This window comes from Mobula birostris, chromosome 11, assembly GCF_030028105.1.
Source record: "Mobula birostris isolate sMobBir1 chromosome 11, sMobBir1.hap1, whole genome shotgun sequence".
Taxonomy (NCBI): Eukaryota; Metazoa; Chordata; class Chondrichthyes; order Myliobatiformes; family Myliobatidae; genus Mobula; species Mobula birostris.
In genome coordinates, this window is record NC_092380.1 from 31,757,685 (window position 1) to 31,777,424 (window position 19,740).

Genomic DNA, 19,740 nt, shown 5'->3' on the forward strand with positions numbered 1-19,740 from the left:
CAGGGATGTGCATGGACAGGGTCCTCACTGTATCTGGGTGGATGTGACAGTGATGGTATAACAGCACCAGCGACCTGGGTTCAACTCCATCGCTGTCTGTGAGATGGTTGTGTGCTCTCCCGTGACCGTGTGTGGGTTTTTTCTGGATGGTCTGGTTTCCTCCCACATTCCAAAGACTAATGAGGTCATGGTGGCATGAGTGTAATTGGGTGACGCGGGCTCGTTGGACCAGAGGGACCTGTTACTGTGCTGTATCTCTAAATAAATAAATACATTATGCAACAACAATTATCTACCTTACTTTAGAGGATTCAGCCTCCACGACACGACAGGGTATAAAACTCCAGAGATTCACTATTCACTGCGAGAAGAAATTTCTACGCCGCTCAGTTTTAAATGCTTGGTCTCTTAGCCTGGAAAAATGTAGCCTCCTTCACAATTCTCCCATTGATGAAAATACCTCAGCATACCTACGCCATCGTACGGTACAGAAATAGGTGGAAGGGGATGTTGTGATGAGGACGCTGTGTGTTACGGTCACGTGCAGAGCCACCGACAACTCCAAGCCATGATGCAGAATTAAGTTTTTCACTGGGCCTCGATCCTCCAAGAGAAGCACACACCTTATCGTAGCATTTGGAGGCTTGTGTGCTTCAATGACCCGGAGCTGAAGTCAGGGCTTAATGCTATGGCTCTTGTAGGGTCACTATTTTCTAAATGGGTAGAAAATTCAAAAATCAGAGGTACAAGGGGGACCTGGGAGTCCTTGTGCAGGATTCCCTAAAGGTTAGCCTGCAGGTTGAGTCGATGGTGAGGAAGGCAAATGCAATGTTAGCATTCATTTTGAGAGGATGAGAATATAAAAGCAAGGATGTAATGCTGAGGCTTTATAAAGCACTGGTCAGACCACACTTGGAGTATTGTGAGCTGTTTTGGGGCCCTTAGCTGAGAAATGATGTGCTGGCACTGGAAAAGGCCCAAAGGAGGTTCATGAGAATAATTCTGGGAATAAAAGTCTGGATAGGTACATGGCTGGGAGGAGAGGTATGGAGGGCTATGGTCTGGGTGTGGCTTGATGGGACTAGGCAGTTTTGCACAGACTAGACAGGCAACACTACATTTCTGTGTTGTTGTGCTTGATGACTCAATAACTCTCCCCTCATTCTCCTACGCTCCAGGGAATGAAGTCTTAAACTTTCCTTATAACCTCAAGTGCAGGCAATGTCCTTGTAAATTTTCTCCCTGCACTCCGCGCAATTAGTAAACTTTTGCAATTAGTAAACTTTTTTAAGATTGGCTTTATTTGTCATATGTACATCAAAGTGTATGTGCGTTTTAGCCTCACATCAAGTCAGTGAGGATTGTGCTGGGTGCCATGCTTCTGTTGCCAACAAAGCATGCCCGAAACAAATTAATCCTCACTGGTACGTCTTTGGAATGCAGGAGGAATCCGGAGCACCTGGAAGAAACCCACACAGCCACAGGGAGGATGTACGAATCCTTACAGACAGTTGCGGGAATCAAACCTTATCGGTGATCACCAGTGCTATAAAATTACCGCACTAAATGCTACACTACCGTACCGCGCCGAGTGAAAATTCCAGTGGGATTCCTGTCGCTTGGAAATCTGGAGCCACTCACCGTTTTATTGTTGGGCAGTTTCTCGGATGCCTCAATTGGCCGGTCCAGGCTGGGCTTTCCCACGTAGACGTCCTGCGTCGGGGGGAAGCTGGACAGGAGCTCAAGCAGAGCGCGGATGTTGACGTAGTTATCGTCGTCAACGTGGCAGAACCACCTGGAGAGAGGGGCAGAGAGAAGAGGGGCAGGCGTAAGGGGGCCATCAGAGTAAAGCCCTCCCCATCACTGAGTACACCTACACAGAGCACTGCTATTAGGAAAGAGGTACAGGAGCCTCAGGGCCCATACTACCAGGTTCAGGAACAGTCAACCATCAGGCTCCTGAACCACAGCGAATATCTTCACTTGCCCCAACACTGAACTGCTCCCACAACCAATGGACTCACTTTCAAAGATTCTTCATCTCATGATCTTGATATTTAATATTATAACCATTATTATTTGCTTTGTTATATTTTGCACATTGCTTGTTTGTCTATCCTGTAGGGTGCCGCCTTTCATTGATTCTATTATATTTCTTAGGTTTACTGTAATTCCCACAAGATAATGAATCTCAGGGTACTTTTATTATTAATTTACTGTACTCTGAACTTTGGTGTTGACATTCCCCATGTCCTTGCTACCTTCCACCACTAGATGGAGCTTCATGCGGCTATGGCAGCACCTACACGCCACAAACTAACGCACAAGCGCATGAGAGAAAAAGGTGTGGGAAACGGCCACTCAGCCCTTCAGTTCTGTCCCACTGTTTTGATGAGATCCTGTCAATTCAATGAAATCATTGCTTATCTGCCCTGTTGACTGCAGCCTTTCATCGATCCTATTGTGTTTCGTGTTTCCTGTATTCACTGTGAGTGCCTGCAAGAAAATGAATCTCGGGGTAGCATGTGTGTACTTTGATAATAAGTTTACTTTGAGCTTTGACTTTTGAAGAGTGGGCTGCCAACACTCAGAGCTGCGAGAGGGTGTGGGTGGAAGCGGATGGAAGTCAGGGTCAGGGGGAAAGGCGTGGGTCCAATGTGACTTCCCCTCACCCAGATGGAGGCCCCAATGAGCTACTCAGGGCAAAGCTCCCCCGATGAAGCCAGTGCGAGGGCAGAGTGCGGACACCGGTCCCGATGGGGAAGGGGAACTCAGCGGGCGGCTGGCCAGTTTGTGGAGGGGTGAGGTCGGCAAGTGTGCAAGTAGTGTGTGGAGTGTGCCAGAGAGTGGTGGAGTGTGTGTGAGAGGACACAGGGAATGGCCTGTATGGACTGCAAGCATACAATGCTTATCACTGTATCTCAGTAAAAGGAAAAATAATCCTTGGATAGAAAGGAAGTAAATGGATATGGGATTGATGCATTCCATTGGGATTTTCCCTCTCAACACTCTCCTGCCTTCTCCCCGTAACCTTTGATGCCCTTACAAATCAAGAAACTATCAACCTGCGCTTTAAGACTTGGCCTCCACAGCCGTCTGTGGCAATGAATTCCACAGATTCACCACACTCTGGATAAAGAATTTCCTCCTCTCTGTTGTAAAGGGATCTCGCTCTATTATGAGGTTCTGCCTGCTGGTCCTAGAGTTGCTCGTTATATGAATCATCCTCTCCATGTCCACTCTCTCTCTCAGCATTTCTATAGGTTTCAATGAGATCCCCCCTCGTTCTTCAAAACTCCAGCGAATACAGGACTAGAGTCATCAAATATTCCTCACACATGAACCTCATCTGAACCCTGCCCAGTACCAGCACATCTTTCCTTGGACGCTCTAACTCTGAGACTGAGCAGTGAATCTTTGCAATTTTCTGTCCTGCAGTGTTGTAGAGGCTTGATCCATTGGTGAGGTAGATATGGAGCCCAAAACAGAAATATTTCTGTGCCATATGAAGCTCGATGACTCTGTGAAGGGTGGGCGACAACTAGCCACTGTCTTCGCTGCGCCAAACCTGACGCTCCCTGCTCGCCTACAGTGCGTTGTTACCTCTGCCACACATCGCCCTGGTAACCTACCTTAGGCGTGATGCCACAAACACATCGAACTCTGCCGCCATCTTGCATGACAGGGCTTGGTGGCTGTGGGCAGAAGAGCAATTGGTATTGATGACCCGGTGACCTGTGAGAGGTTAGAGGTTAGAAGTAAGACATGGCCAGAGAGAGAGAGAATGATAACTGAAATTTCTTAGACACAGAGTCAACGAGCACAGAACAGGCCCCTCAGCCCAAATTGTCTGTGCCAACTGTAATGCCCAGCAATCAGATCCCTCCTACTCACATTTAGCCCCTGGCCCTCACAATTTCTCCTTTTCATGTACTTCTCTAGTTGCCTCTTAAATGTTGCTAATATGTCCCTCTCAACCACCATTTCTGGCAGCTCATTCCTAATACGCAGCACCCTCTGCGTGAACTGTTACCCCTGATGTTGCTTTTAAATCTCTCACCCCTGATCTTACATATGTGTACATATTCCGGCATCTTCCCCAGCCCCCACCTGTTCCAGTCCCGATGAATGGTCTCAGCCTGAAATTTCAGCTGTTTATTCATTTCCACAGATGCTGCCTGACCTGCTGAGTTCCTTCAGCATTTTGCGTGTGTTGCTCCAGATTTCCAGCACCTGCAGAGTCTTTTGTGAAACCTGTCCCCTCTTGCTCTCAACACACACAAAATGCTGGTGAAGGCAGCAGGCCAGGCAGCATCTATAGGAGGAGGTACAAGCGATGTTTTGGGCCAGGACCCTTCGTCAGGACTAACTGAAAGAAAAGATAGTAAGAGATTTGAAAGTGGAGGGGGGGAGAGGGAGATCCAAAATGATAGGAGAAGACAGGAGGGGGAGGGATGGAGCCAAGAGATGGACAGTTGATTGGCATAAGGGCTACAAGTCTGGAGAAGGGCGAGAATCGTGGGATGGGAGGCCTAGGGAGAAAGAAAGAGGGAGGGGAGCACAGAGGAAGATGGAGACCAGGCATGGAGTTACAGTGAGAGGGACACACTCTCTCTCTCTCTCTTTTCTCCCTCTGTCCCTCTCACAATAACTCCATACCTGCTCTTCACCTTCCTCTGTGCTCCCCTCCCCCTTTCTTTCTCCCTAGGCCTCCCGTCCCCTGATCCTCTCCCTTCTCCAGCCTTGTATCCCTTTTGCCAATCACCTGTCCAGCTCTTGGCTCAATCCCTCCCCCTCCTGTCCTCTCCTATCACTTTGGATCTCCCCCTCCCCCTCTCAAATCTCTTACTAGCTCTTCTTTCAGTTAATCCTGACGAAGAGTCTCGGCCCGAAACGTCGACTGTACCTCTCCCTATAGATGCTGCCTGGCCTGCTGCGTTCCACCAGCATTTTGTTTGTGTTGCTTGAATTTCCAGCAGCTGCAGATTTCCTTGTGTTTGCCCTCTTGCTTTCAGCACACCGTCCTTGGGAAAAAGACTGTGTGTTCTCCCTCACCCTGTCCGAGCTGCTCACGATCCCATAAGTACCCTCAGCCTCCTGCCTTCCAGGGAATAAAGTCCTAGCCTCAGCAACCTCACAATCCTCCTTGTAACTCAGGCCCCAAGTTCAGGCAAATCTTTTCTGCACTTTTTCTAGTTTAATAACATCTCTGCTACACTAGGGTGACCAAATCTGTACACAATACCCACAGCAGGGTCTCACCGATGTCATATATAAACAGCAACATAACTTCCCTACTCCTAAAACCAGTGAAGGCCAGCATGCCATTTTGAATTGGAATCGGTTTATTATTGTGTAATAGAACGTACGGAGATTGTTTTGTACACTGTTCATACAGATCAGATCAATACACAGTGTATTGAGGGAGAACAAGGTAAAACAATAACAGAATGCAGAATAAAGTGTAACAGCTACAGAGACGGTGCAGTGCTGGCAAACCATAACATGGAGGATCACAGCGACGTAGATGATGATGTCAAGAGGGTTTGGGTATAGTGATTACTGTGGCACGAGATATTCCGGAGCTTAGAGTTCAATTCCGGCACCATTCTGTCAGTCCTTCCCATGGAATGAGTAGATTTTCCCTGGTGCCCCTGTTTCTTCCCACAGGCCGAAGACGTGCCAGGTGGATTAATTGGGTGTTGTAAATTGTCCCCTGATTAGGTGAAGGTTAATCGGGGTTGCTGGTGCGGCATAATTCAAAAGGCCGGAAGGACTGATTCTACACGGGATCACTAAATAAATAATAAATATCACATGAGGGAACAATTTAATATCCTTATAACTGCAGGTTAGACCCTGTCCTTGGGCCTGGTGGGACGTGCTTTGTATCTTCTGCCCGATGGAGAGGGGAGAAGAGAGAATATCTGGGGTGGGTGGGGTCTTTGATTATTCTGGCTGCTTTACTGAGGCAGTGGAAACTGTAGACAGAGTCCACGGAGGGGAGGCTGGTTTCCATGATATGCTGAGCTGTGTCCACAACTCTGTGGTTTCTTAAAACACAAGAGATTCTGCAGATGCTGGAAATCCAGAGCAACACACAAAACAAAATGGAGGAACTCAGTAAGTCAGGCAGTACCTACAGAGCAGAATAAACAGTAAACGTTTTGGGCAGAGACTCTTCATCAGGGCTGGAAAGGAAGGGAAAAGGAGCACGAAGGAGGGGAAGGAGAAGAAGCTGGCAGGTGATCAATGAGGCCTGGTGAGGGGGAAGGAGGTCACATACAGTACTGTTGACAAACCAAATTGTGATGGATCCAGGTAGGATGCTTTCTGTAGTTCACTAAGATTACTTAACAATAGTAAACCAATCTAACCAGCACAAACACTAATCACCTATCAAGTAAAGAGTTAGTCGCACCTGTCCTGATCTTCAGTTCCTCATCATCACCATCAGTGAAGATATACGTCTGGCAAAGAAGGAAAGAAGAACTGTTAGAAGGCAATCTACACTCAGGTGAGCCGGCCAAACAAAATACACTAGAATGCTCATCTTGTTATCCCACCCCCATCTGGTCCCACCCGTTACCAAGACCCCAACATTTCTATTTTATTGATTTTTATAATAACAGCAGGCCCCTCCGGCCCAGCGAGCCTCTGCCACCCAATTACACCCTGTGACTGGTTAACCTACTGAAGAGTAGATTTATTTGTCACAAGTACAGCAAAACAGCAGGACCGAGTGAGATGTGTCGCCTCTGTCACTGTTCGCAATGTGCTGGGGGCAAAAGTCGCCATGCTTCCAGCACCAATGTAGGACTCCCACAACTTATGAACCCTAACCCGTTCGTCTTTGGACGGTGGGAGCAGACCGGAGCGCCAGGGGAAACCCACACGGTCACGCAGAGAACGCACAAGCTCATTCCAGGCAATTTTCCACAATTATCTGATCGCTGACACTGTAATAGCCATCGTGCTGCCCCTAATCCGTACGTCTTTGGACGGTGGGAGCAGACCGGAGTGCAGGGAAGAAACCCACGCACTCATGGGGAGAATGTACAAACTCCTTCCACACGGTACAGGAATTGAACCTGGGCCTTTGGCATTAAACTAACCGCCACACTATTGCACTGCCCCCGAATGGTACATCTTTGGAATGAGGGAGGAATCCCATAGTCACAGGGAGAGCCTAGAGACAGCAGCGGAAATTGAATCCGGGTCACTGGCGCTATGATAGTGTAAAGCTAACCGCTATGCCACCATGGCAAGTGTGGGAGGAGAGCACTGGGAGTGAAAGGGCTGATGGGGAAGAGCCATTGCCCTCAGTGCTTTGTAACCTCCCACTGGGTCAGAGAGAGGCCGCGGGTGAAACCCACCGGTACAAGGGGAAGGAGCTCACCTCACTACCCCTTTAGTATTGGGCCAGCATCTCGGGAGGAGCTTTGGTAACACGTGAGCTTGAGCAGTAACCATCATGGTCAGCTTTAAGCTGTATCTCCATCTGGTATGGGAGCAGCAACCATCAGACCAGAAGACCTGACAAAGGATTGCGAGAAAAGCCGAGAGGATCATAGGGATCTCCCTACCACCCATTGAGGATATTTACCAGGAGCGCTGCGTACACAGGGTCCTTAGTATTATTGAGGATCCCACCCATCCATCCAGCATCCTCTTTGACTTTCTCCCATCAGACAGGAGACCCCGATGCATAAAGACGAGAACGGGCTGGATGGGAAACAGTTTCTTCCCTCAGGCCATTAGGCTTCTGAACTTCCTGCCGCATCGTATTCGAAGTGTCCCCAGTTAACTTGCATTGAATCCTGCAATATTTAATTTATGCACTTTACTTGGTTTATCTATGCGCAATTCATTTGTAGATTTAATTCTCACTTTCCTAAGTTTTTGTATTATATTTGTGATATGTCAATGACTGTGCTTTATGCCCTGGACTGGAGAAACGTTCTCGTGTCTGGTGCTATACATGTATATAGTTAAACAACAATAAACTGGACCTTACTCGACATTCATCTTGGGCACAACCCTCCTCACCATCAAGAACATCTTCCTGAAGAGACACCTGAAGGCAGCAGCCACCATTAAGAACCATCACCACCCAGGACATGCACTCTTCTCATTACTGCCATCAGGGAGGGGGCACAGGAGGCTGAAGACACACATTCAACACTTAAGGAATAGCTTCTTCCACTCCACCATCAGATTTCTGAATGGTCCATGAACCATAACCACTACCTCATTACTCCTTTTTGTGAACTATTGATTTATTTTGTAATATATCGTAACTTTATGAGTTTACTAAAACAGAAAGGATGTGAAACTGCACAACACCCACAAAATGCTGGGGGATCCCAGCAGGTCAGACAACATCTTTGGTGGGGAATAACCAGTCGATGTTTCAGGCCGAGACCCATCAGCTGAATTTTACAGACTCTGTCCTGGGATGAACTGATCAACAGGAATTCCAGGCAGAGGGAACACTGTAGGTGGGTCCTCCCCAACGTCTTCCGATGTCACCAAGTCTAGGGTTAACAGGAATGCTCCCATGGGAGCTAGAATGGATGCAAAGGGCCACATTCTCTGTAAAAGAAGTGAAATCGGAGATCTGTGACCACTGTTCTGTTGGCCCAGGATGCCAGAGGAAGTGAAATTAAGACAGTCTTGAATATTCAAGCAATGGAGAGATACGTATGATGTGCAGGCAGAAGAGATCTAGTTTAATTCATAATCGCGTTGAAGGCAGCCGTTGTAGGCCGACAGTCCTGTTCCTGGCCCTGGGCTCTATTGTACTATGTCCTACATCCTACCACATCGCTGCTTCGTTTTGAGGTTTGGGGTTGTCATAGTTGCAACGGAAATGTCTAACTAGGCACAGGGTTAGGCGTACATCCTGTCTGTGAATATTGATTTCTCAAACTTCTGGTAATTACTTCCTCTTCCTCCATCTCTGTCTCCGTTCCCCGTTATGGTTACTCTCTCAGCCCTTTGCTTCTCCTCAACTGGCCATCATCTCCCTCTGGTCCCCCCCCCTTCCCTTTCTCCCACGGCCCACTCTCCTCTCCTTTAAGATTTCTCCTTCTTCAGCCCTTTACCTTTTCCAACTATCATCTTCCAACTTCTTACTTCATTCCTCCCTCCCCCAGCCACCCACCTTCCCCCTCACCCATCAGCTACACAAGAAAGTCTGCAGACAGGGGGGTGGGTTGGGCAACGTTGGGGGCGGGCAAGAAAGGGGAGGGTGAGGAAGGGAGCGAGGAAGGAGGTGTCAAGAAAGGGGGCGAGAACGGGGTGGTCAACATGGTGGGGCAAGGAAGGGGGGACAATGGGGAGGCAGGTGAGAGGGGGAAATCCGGATAGATTCAGTATAGGTCCCAGGCCACTGAAGTTAAATCCGAGGCATCCATGATTAAAATTCCTTTCCCTGTGAGAAACTGGAACTGCATTCAAATATTGACTCTTCACCTGCGTCCCAGTCTCAGTCCAGAGGCAGAGAGAGATCACTTTGACTGATGCCGTGCTGGCCAGAGAGGGTCAAGTCAGTGGGCCACTCGGATTTGAATATCTGCCTGCCCGCTCCCCTCCTCAGCCATCCACCCACCGCTCGCCCACCTCCTCTCTCTCGCCCATTGTTGGACTGTCAGATTGTTTAACTGCGCTCTTCTCCACGCTTAATGAGCTGAACCTCTGCCCTGAAAGAGGCGGCATTGTGAAGTGTGAAACGTCCTTTGTGACTCAGGCTGCGCAGTACAACGGCTGCTGCTGTGGTTATTGTGGACTCGTTCATGTCCTGGCTTAACTAATTGTCCGACACGTTTCTGCGCCTTCTGCTGCTCGCTGTATTTATTTAGAAATACAGCACAGAACAGCCCCTTCCGGGCTGAACCACACCGCCCAGCAACCCCCGATTTAACCCTAGCTTAACGACAGGACAATTTACAAGGCCAATTAACCTACTAACCAATATGTCTTTTGACTGTGGGAGGAAACTGGAGCACCCAGAGGAAACCCACGCAGTCATAGGGAGAACATACAAACTCCACACAGACGAGCTTTGTCGAGCACCTCCGCTCCGTCCACCAAAAGCGGTACCTCCAATGACCAAACATTTTAATTCCGATGTCCGTTCCCACTCTGACCTGTCAGTCCACGGCCTCCTCTTGTGCCATGATGAGGCCACCCCCAGGGTGGAGGAACAGCACCTTATATTCCACCTGGGTAGCCTCCTACCTAATGGCATGACTATCGATTTCTCCCTCCGGTAAACAAATTTCCCCCTCCCTGCCTTCCCCCTGGGTCCCCTCCTACTACCCTTTCTCCTATGGTCCACTCTCCTCACCAGCCTTCTTCTCCAGCTCTTTACCTTACCCACCTGACTTCATACATCACCTTCCAGCTATCCTCCTTCCCCCCCCCACCTTTTTATTCTGGCGTTTCCCCCCCCCCAACCTTCCTTTCCAGTCCTGAAGAAGGGTCTCAGCCCAGAAAGTCGGCTGCTTATTCACACCTATAGATGCCGTCTGACCTGCTGAGTTCCTCCAGCATTTTGTGTGTGTTGCTCTGCATTTCCAGCATCTGCAGAATTCCTCATGTTTGTCATTACGGACAGAGACAGATTGAACTCTGAACTCTGGTGCCCCAAGGCTAATGTGGCGCCCATTCCTCCGATCTCCGTCCAGATCCCAGTCCGCTGCCGTTTGACAGACAAAATAAAGTCACCATCCAGATGTGCAGGAACCTCACAGAGCCCTTCGATTACCGGCTGGCTTATCTGGCATAACACCCTTGGCACTGCATGCCTTCGTACAACAAGTGACCTTAAGTTTGTTCTTGTACGGAAGTACAGAAAACCTTTGCCATGCATTCCATCCGTCGGTATCATGTCACTGAAACAGAGCATCGAGGTAGAACAAGGGAAAGTAATAACAGAATGCAGAATAAAGTGTTGCAGTTACAGAGAAAGTGCAGTGCAGGCTGACAGTAAGGTGCAAGGTCAGAACCAAGTAGAAGGTGAAGATAAGAAATATTAATTTTATTTGTCACATTTACATCAAAACATACAGTGAAATGCATCCTTTGTGTTAACGACTAATAGGGTGCGAGGACATGCTGGGGCAGCCTGCGAGTGTGGCCAGGCTTTTAGCGCCAGCAGAGCATGCTCACAATTTACTAAAACCCTAACCAGGCTTTAGATGTTTCAGAAAGGACAGGGAGGGGGGCAAGAGGGGTGGGGACGTGGCACTGCTGATCAGAGATAGTGTCACGGCTGCAGAGAAGGCGGAAGTCATGGAGGGGTTGTTTACTGAGTCAGTATGGGTGGAAGTTAGGAATAGGAAGGGGTCAATAACTCTACTGGGTGTTTTTTTCATAGACCACACAATAGTAACAGGGAGCAGATAGGGAGACAGATTCTGGAAAGGAGTAATAATAACAGGGTTGTTGTGGTGGGAGATTTTAATTACCCAAATATTGATTGGCATTTCCCTAGAGTGAGGGGTTTAGAAGGGGTGGAGTTTGTTCAGGAAGGTTTCTTGACACAACATGTAGATAAGCCTACAAGAGGAGAGGCTGTACTTGATCTGGTATTGGGAAATGAACCTGGTCAGCTGTCAGGTCTCTCAATGAGAGAGCATTTTGGAGATAGTGATCACAATTCTTTTTTTATTAATTTTTTTAAGTGTTTCTACAATAGAACTACAGGAAAAAAACATCAACAAAATGGAGATGTATACAGTGCAAAACAAACAGTGATCACAATTCTATCTCCTTTACCATAGCATTGGAGAGGGATAGGAACAAACAAGTTAGGGAAACATTTAATTGGAGTAAGGGGAAATATCAGGCTATAAGGCAGGAACTTGGAAGCATAAATTGGCAACACATGTTTTCAGGGAAATGTACGGAAGAAATGTGGCAAATGTTCAGGGGATATTTGCGTGTGATTCTGCATAGATACGTTCAAATAAGACAGGGAAAAGATGGTAGAGTACAGGAATCGTGGTGTACAAAGGCTGTTGTAAGTGTAGCCAAGAAGAAAAGAAGAGCTGACAAAAGGTTCAAAAAACTAGGTAATGATAGAGATCTAGAAGATTATAAGGCTAGCAGGAAGGAGCTTAAGAATGAAATTAGGAGAGCCAGAAGGGGCCATGAGAAGGCCTTGGCAGACAGGATTAAGGAAAACCCCAAGACATTCTACAAGTACATGAAGAGCAAGAGGATAAGACGTGAGAGAAAAGGACCAATCAAGTGTTGAAAAGTGTGTATGGAATCTGAGGAGATGGCAGAGATACCTAATGAATACTTTGCTTCAGTATTCACGATGGAAAAAGATCTTGGCCATTGTAGGGATGACTTTCAGTGGACTGAAAAGCTTGTGAATGTAGATATTAAGAAAGAGAATGTGCTGGAGCTTTTGGAAAACATCAAGTTGGAAAAGTCACCAGGAACGGATGGCATGTACCCCAGGCTACTGTGGGAAGTGAAGGAGGAGATTGCTGAGCCTCTGGTGATGATCTTTGCATCATCAATGAGGACAGGAGAGGTTCCAGAGGATTGGAGGGTTGCGGAAGTTGTTCCCTTATTCAAGAAAGGGAGTAGGGATAGCCCAGTAAATTATAGACCAGAGAGTCTTATTTCAGTGGTTGGTAAGTTGATGGAGAAGATCCTGCGAGGCAGGATTTATGAACATTTGGAGAGGCATAATATGATTAGGAATAGTCAGCATGGCTTTGTCAAAGGCAGGTTGTGTCTTACGAGCCTAATTGAGTTTTTTGAGGATGTGACTAAACACGTTGATGAAGGTAGAGCCATAGATGGATTTTAGCAAGGCATTTGATAAGGTACCCATACAAAGTTTATTGAGAAAGCAAGGAGGCATGGGATCCAAGGGGACATTGCTTTGTGGATCCAGAACTAGCTTGCCCACAGAAGGCAAAAAGTGGTTGTAGACGGGTCATATTCTGCATGGAGGCCAGTGACCAGTGGTGTGCCTCAGGGATCTGTTCTGGGACCCTTACTCTTCATGATTTTTATAAATGACCTAGATGAGGAAGTGAAGGGATAGGTTAGTAAATTTGCTGATGACACAAAGGTTGGGGTGTTGTGGATAGTCTGGAGGGCTGCCAGAGGTTACAGTGGGACATTGATAGGATGCAAAACTGGGCTGAGAAGTGGCAGATGGAGTTCAACCCAGATAAGTGTGAGGTGGTTCATTCTGGTAGGTCAAATATGATGGCAAAATATGGTATTAATGGTAAGACTCGGAGTGTGGAGGATCAGAGAGATCTTGGGGTCCAAGTCCATAGGACACTCAAAGCTGCTATGTAGGTTGATTCTGTGGTTAAGAAGTCATACGGTGCATTGGACTTCATCAATCATGGGACTGAGTTTAAGAGCTGAGAGGTAATATGCAGCTATACAGGACCCTGGTCAGACACTACTTGGAGTACGGTGCTCAGTTCTGGTCGCCTCACTACAGGAAGGATATGGAAACCATAGAAAGGGTGCAGAGGAGATTTACAAGGATGTTGCCTGGATTGGGGAGCACGTCTTATGAGAATAGGTTGAGTGAACTCGGCCTTTTCTCCTTACAGCAACGGAGGATGAGAGGTGACTTGATAGAAGTGTACAAGATAATGACAGGCATTGATTGTGTGGCTTTTTCCCAAGGCTGAAATGGCTAGCACGAGAGGGAATAGTTTTAAGGTGCTTGGAAGTAAATACAGAGGAGATGTCAGGGGTAAGTTGTTTTTTTTTTTTTACACGGAGAGTGGTGAGTGCATGGAATGGGCCGCCGTTGGCGTTGGTGGAGGCAGAAACGATGAGACTCCTGAATGGGTATATGGAGCTTAGAAAAATCGAGGGCTATGGGTAAGCCTAAGTAGTTCTAAGGTAAGGACATGTTCGGCACAGCTTTGTGGGCCAAAGGACCTGTATTGTGCTGTAGGTTTTCTATGTGTTTGGAATGTGGGAGGAAACCCACATGGTCACGGGGAGAATGACCAGATTCCTTACAGACAGTGGCAGGAAATGAACTCCAGTTGCTGGCAATGTAAAGTATTACACTAACTGCCACACTACCGTATGTGAGGTCCATCTTAACATACCAGGGGACCTCCTGCGCCAGCAGGAGAGAGGTGGTCCTTGAGCCTGGTGGTACGTGCTTACAGGCTTTTGGATCTTCTGCCCACCGAGAGGGAGTAAGTCGAGGATGTGCTGGCAGAGAGTGGAGACTGCTTTCTGTGATGTGCTCACAAGAAGATGGCCATTCGGAGGGTCAGTCAGGGCCCATCGGCCAGAGCCTGGGTCTGCGAATCCATGAGACTGCTAGAGGACAAAGCAGATGGGCTGCTCTGGGGTTAAAGGACTGGATATATGCACGGGTGGGAGGGTGGGGAGTACAGGATTTGATTTGCTGCTCTTGTTCATTGCTTGGCACATTCTATTTTGTTGTGTTCTATTGAGCACTGTGGGGCAGGCTACATTCACTGGCCACTTTATTAGGTCCACCTGCTTGTTAATGCAAATGTCTAATCAGCCAATCACGTGGCAGCAACTCAATGCGTCAAAGCATGCAGACATGGTCAAGAGGTTCAGTTGTTGTTCAGACCAAACATCAGTTAGTGAAACAAGTCTGACCTAAGTGACTTTGATCATGGAATCATTCTTGGTGCCAGACAGGGTAGTTTGAGTATTTCAGAAACTGCTGATTTCCTGGAATTTTAACGCACAACAGTCTTTAGAGTTTACAGAGAGTGGTGTGAAAAACTAAAAACATCCAGTGAGCAGCAGTTCTGTGGGTGGAAACACCTTGTTAATGACAGAGGTCAGAGGAGAATGGCCAGACTGGTTCAAGCTGACAGGAAGGTGACAGTAACTCAAATCACCACAACAGTGGTATGCAGAAGAGCATCTCTGAATGTACAACATTTCAGACCTTGGAGCAGGAGGTCACGAACATACACAGTAGCCACTTTATTAGGTACCTCCTGTCTGTTGGTACTGAAATGTATGGTAACACTTGCAGGCTGCCCCCAGCACATCATTAGGTTGTGTCGGTTGTCAACTCAAATGGACACATTTCACTGTATGTCTCAAATTACATGTCAATCAATCAAAATCTGAACCCGAAGCCTCTATAGAGTTGCTTGCAGTCTCAGAGAGAGCAATTGCCATACCAAGCCATCATGTATCCTAATAGGATGCTTTCTGTGGTACATTGATATTTGACCAAGAGATAGGCCATTCAGCCCAACTGTTTCCTGCTGGCTTTATGTCCTCCTAGCCTACCACATTCAACCCTAAATGGCCATGCTAATTTTCCTCGTATCTCCAAAGTCTTATCAAAGCTTCAACAAGCACATCCACCAGATTCTTCTTAGTAGTGCAGAGACATCAAGGTCTGTGCTTTGGATACACAGACCTTTCGTAAGACACAAAGGCACAGGAGCAGAATTAGGCCATTCGGTCCATCAAATCTGCTCCTCCTTTCTATCAAGGCTGATTTATTTTCCCCTTCAACCCCCTTCTCCACCATAACCTTTGACTCCCTGATTAATCAGGAACCTATCAACCTCCACTTTAAACATAACCAATGACTTGGCCGTTTGTGCCAATGAATTCCACAGATTCACCAACCTCTGGCTAAAGAAATTCCTCCTCCTCATCACTGTTCTGAATGGATGCCCCTCTTTTCTGAGGCTGTGCCCTCTGGTCCTAGACTTACCCACCACTGGAAACATCCTCTCCAAGTCCATTCTATCTAGGCTTTTCAGTACTCGATAGATTTCAATGAGATCCCATCTAATTCTTCTAGACTCCAGCGAGTACAGGCCCAGAGCCATGAAACGCTCCTCATTCCCGGGATCACTCTTGTGAACCTTCTCTGGACCCCATCCAATGCAAGCACATCCTTTCTGAGAAAAGGGCCCCAAGACTGCTCACCATACAAGTGCAAACTGACCGATTCCTTATAAAGCATCACACCCTTATTTTAATATTCTAAATCCCATCAGTCCAGCCTCATCCCACGCATTTCCATCTCTCCTTGTATTTATGATTTCATTCACCTTCTAGGTACACACACACACACACAACATGCCCCCAACCCACTGTGGTAACTTTTGTTCTCCCCCATTTCCGTTCCAAATTCAACTGTTCAAATTCTGTGCGTTAATCAACAATTTCATTTTGGCATAGAATTCACAGAAACACTTGCTTCTTCTGTTCCTGCACTCCTACTCCAGCTCAAGCTCTCCCAAAGTCTATATTCCACGTTGCCTTCTACTTCCAACACACCACTTTGGTCAACCACAAGCGTCCTGCACAGCTTAGACATCAAACACCTTGTGGTTTCTTTTCTGGGTAACGAATTCTGTCGAGAGGCAGCAATGTGGATTGAAACACGAGCAAAGTGTGGAGACCTTGGCAGGGTCCATATATTCAGACTGAGACCCACCTGTCCTGGACCCACTCCTCTTGGTGTCTCAACTAGAAAGAAGGGGCCTTCTCCTGGGGCGGACGGAAAGTGGAGGGGGCTGAGAGGAAGGTGGAAGTGGAGATGATTGAGGATGAAAGGGAACTAGATCGACATGGAAGAATGGGTCTGGATCAGTTGGTCCTCAGAGATGGGTAGACTAACATTTATATAATCTGGGTAGCCACCAACCTGACGGCATGAACATCAATTTCTCTAACTTCTGGTAATTACCCCTTCCTTCCCCTTTCTCTCTTTTCTATTTCCCATCTGATTACCCTCTCACCTCTTCTCATCACCTGTCTATCACCTCCCCCTGTGCCCCTCCTCCTGCTTTTTCTCCCAAGGTCCACTGTCCTCTTCTGTCAGATTCCTTCTTCAGCTCTTTGCCTCTTCCACTCATCACCTCCCAGCTTCTTACGTCATCCCCTCCCCTCTCCACTCACCTTCCCCCTCACCTGGCTTCACTTCTCACCTGCCATCATGTAACTCTTCCTCCTCCTCTAACACCTTCTAATTCTGGCTTCTTCCCCCTTCCTTTCCCAACTTGATGAGGGGTCTTGGGCCAAAATGTAAACACTTTATCCCCCTCCATAGGTGCTGCCTGACCTGCTAAGTCCCTCCAGCATTTTGTGCATTGCAAAAGAATCCCACCATTTATTTAGTTACTCCGAAGGCATTTCAGGGAAGTAGCTTTGAAAATGTTTGATTAAATTCGAGTGGAGGAGGTCATGGTAGATGTATCAGACTGGAGATGAGAAGTCAAATTGAAATGGGCAGCCACCAGGAGATCCTGCCTTTTGTGAGTTCCTCTGGGTGGGGGGGGGGGGGGGTGTGTGTGTGAGTGTGAGTGTGAGTATGAGTGTGTGAGAGAGAGAGAGAGAGAGAGAGAGAGAGAGAGAGAGAGAGAGAGAGAGAGAGAGAGAGAGAGAGAGAGAGAGAGAACGAACGAACATTTCATTTCTTATGATTGACCTTCGAATACTCAGGAGATGATTGGATGAATGTTGTGCGGTTAAACCCTCAGCAAAAGTCCAGTTGCCTTGTCACAACACACAGCCCAATGCAAAATCAAGCATCCCAGAGAGGAATGATAAAGAAAGTGGGGACTTTACCTCAGGAAGGTCACTGGTTAATCCCCAGAGCCTTTGCTGACTAGGGACTGGATAAATCATTAGCATTTCTAGCTCGGTTTCCAAATAAACATCTTAAAAACAATTTGATGAGGAAAGTGTCAGAAGTGTTTATTTTTGACTGTTTTCGGGTGCATGAGCTGTAATGAAAGAGAAGTTCTCCGGATGCCAGATCAACTGCCTTGAACAACTTCCTTTTTTTGACTTGAATAAAGTCTGTAGGAAGTGCAAGAGTGGGGAAATAACAGGCCCATTTCCTCTTTTCTGCACGCTTCATGTCTAACCATGAGTGTGGGGTAGGGTGGGGCTTTTGGCACTATGACTCACTCAGCACAGGCAGTAAAACGGAACTGAAGTCCCCTCCGTGAAGTTGCCTCAGCATTGAACATAGAACAGTACAGGAACAGGCCATTCGGCCCACAACATTGTGCTGAACCAGCTAAAAAGCAAACTTAAAACACCAGAACTCTAATCCCTTCTGCCTACCTACAAAATGTCCAAATCCCTCCGTTGTCCTTACATCCATGTGCCTATACAAACGACTCTTAAAAGCTTCTATTGTATTTGCCTCTACCACCATAACAGGCAGTGCATTCCACATTTTCTGAGTGAAAACTTTACCCCTCACCTCCCCCTTGAACCTACCCCCTCTCACCTTTAACACATGCCCTCTGGTATTAGACATTTCAACCCTGGGAAACATACTCTTTGTCCGCTCTTTCTAAGCCTCTCAAAATCTTGTAAACAGCCTCTGGTGCTCCAAAGAAAGCAACCCAAGCTTACCCAGCCTCTTGTGATAGCACATGCCCTCTAAACTAGACAGTACCCTGGTAAACCTCCTCTGCACTATCTTCAAAGCCTCAACACCCTTCCTACAGTGGAGTGACCAGAACTGTATGCAATACTCCAGATGTGGCCTAACTAGTGTTTTATAAAGTTGCAACATTACCTCCTGACTTTTCAACTCAATGCCTTGACTAATAAAAGCAAGTATTCCATAAACCTGCTTAACCACCTTATTGACCTGTATTGCCACTGGTTCCCAAGATGACATTCAGGGTGGAGAGGGGAATATTCTTTTACCTCCACCCCACAATCACTAAGGCAGAATACTTTTCAAATGCCTGTCTGAACGCTGGGGCATGGGAGTGTAACACTCTGCAGCACCAGCGGCCCGAGTACCATTCCCACCACTGACTGGAAGGAGTTTGCACGTTATCCTTGCGAATGCTTAGGTTTCCTCCGGGTGCTCTGGTTTCCTCCCACAGTCCGAAGGTGTACCGGTTGCTAGGTTTATTGGTCACATGGGTATAAAAGGACAGCAGGGACCCACTGAACTAAAAGGGCTGGTTACTCTCCTTTATTTCGAAATAAACACTTACCTTTGTTAACTTTGTGGGTTGAATCACCTGCAGCTCAATATCACTAAGACAAAGGAGTTGGTGGTGGACCTCAGGAGGGTGAAAACACCCTGCATTCCTATCTCCATCAAGGGAACAGACATGGAAGTCGTCCAGGACTACAAATACCTGGGAACTCACCTGGACGATAAATTAGACTGGGGCTCTGTACAAGAAGAGACAGAGCCATATGTACTTCCTGAGGAGGCCCCGGTCATTCAAATAGCTGCAGATGTTCTATGACTCAGTGGTGGCCAGCAATCTATTCTACGCTGTAGTCTGCTGGGGCAGCGGAGTGAGAGTAGCTGACAGCAAGAAGATCAATAAGCTCATCGGGAAGGCTGGTTCTGTTCTGGGGGTGGAACCGAATGCCCTGGTGGTTGTGTCTGAGAGGAGGATGCTGCAGAACCCACAGAGCATTATGGACAATCCCTCTCACTCCCTCCATGACGTACTGGACAAACTGAGGAGCATCTTTAGTAACAAACTGATTCCACCAAGGTGTACCACTGAACGCCACAGGAGATCCTTTCCCTCTGTGACTATAAAACTCTACCACTTCTCCTCCTCAAGTATATAAGTTTATGGTTTCATTGCACATCTGTGTTTTGCTCTATTACTTTTTAATGCATATTTTGTATTTTTTTGTACCTCAATGCTTACATTTTTTATTTTAAAGTATACATTTCTGACTGAGCAACAATAATTTCCTTCGGGATAA

The 19,740-nt window shown here is 47.2% G+C and overlaps 1 protein-coding gene across 1 annotated transcript in view; it reads right to left on the reverse strand.

Annotated features, from left to right (window-relative positions):
- Positions 1-19,740, reverse strand: part of LOC140204989 (beta-1,3-N-acetylglucosaminyltransferase lunatic fringe-like) — a 46,524-nt gene that overhangs the window by 14,905 nt on the left and 11,879 nt on the right. Inside the window, exons 2-4 of the mRNA XM_072272033.1 lie at positions 6,422-6,470; positions 3,633-3,735; positions 1,642-1,795 (exon numbers count right to left, since the gene is read on the reverse strand). Of these exons, the coding sequence (XP_072128134.1) occupies positions 1,642-1,795; positions 3,633-3,735; positions 6,422-6,470 (306 nt within the window). The remainder of the gene's footprint in view (positions 1-1,641; positions 1,796-3,632; positions 3,736-6,421; positions 6,471-19,740) is intronic.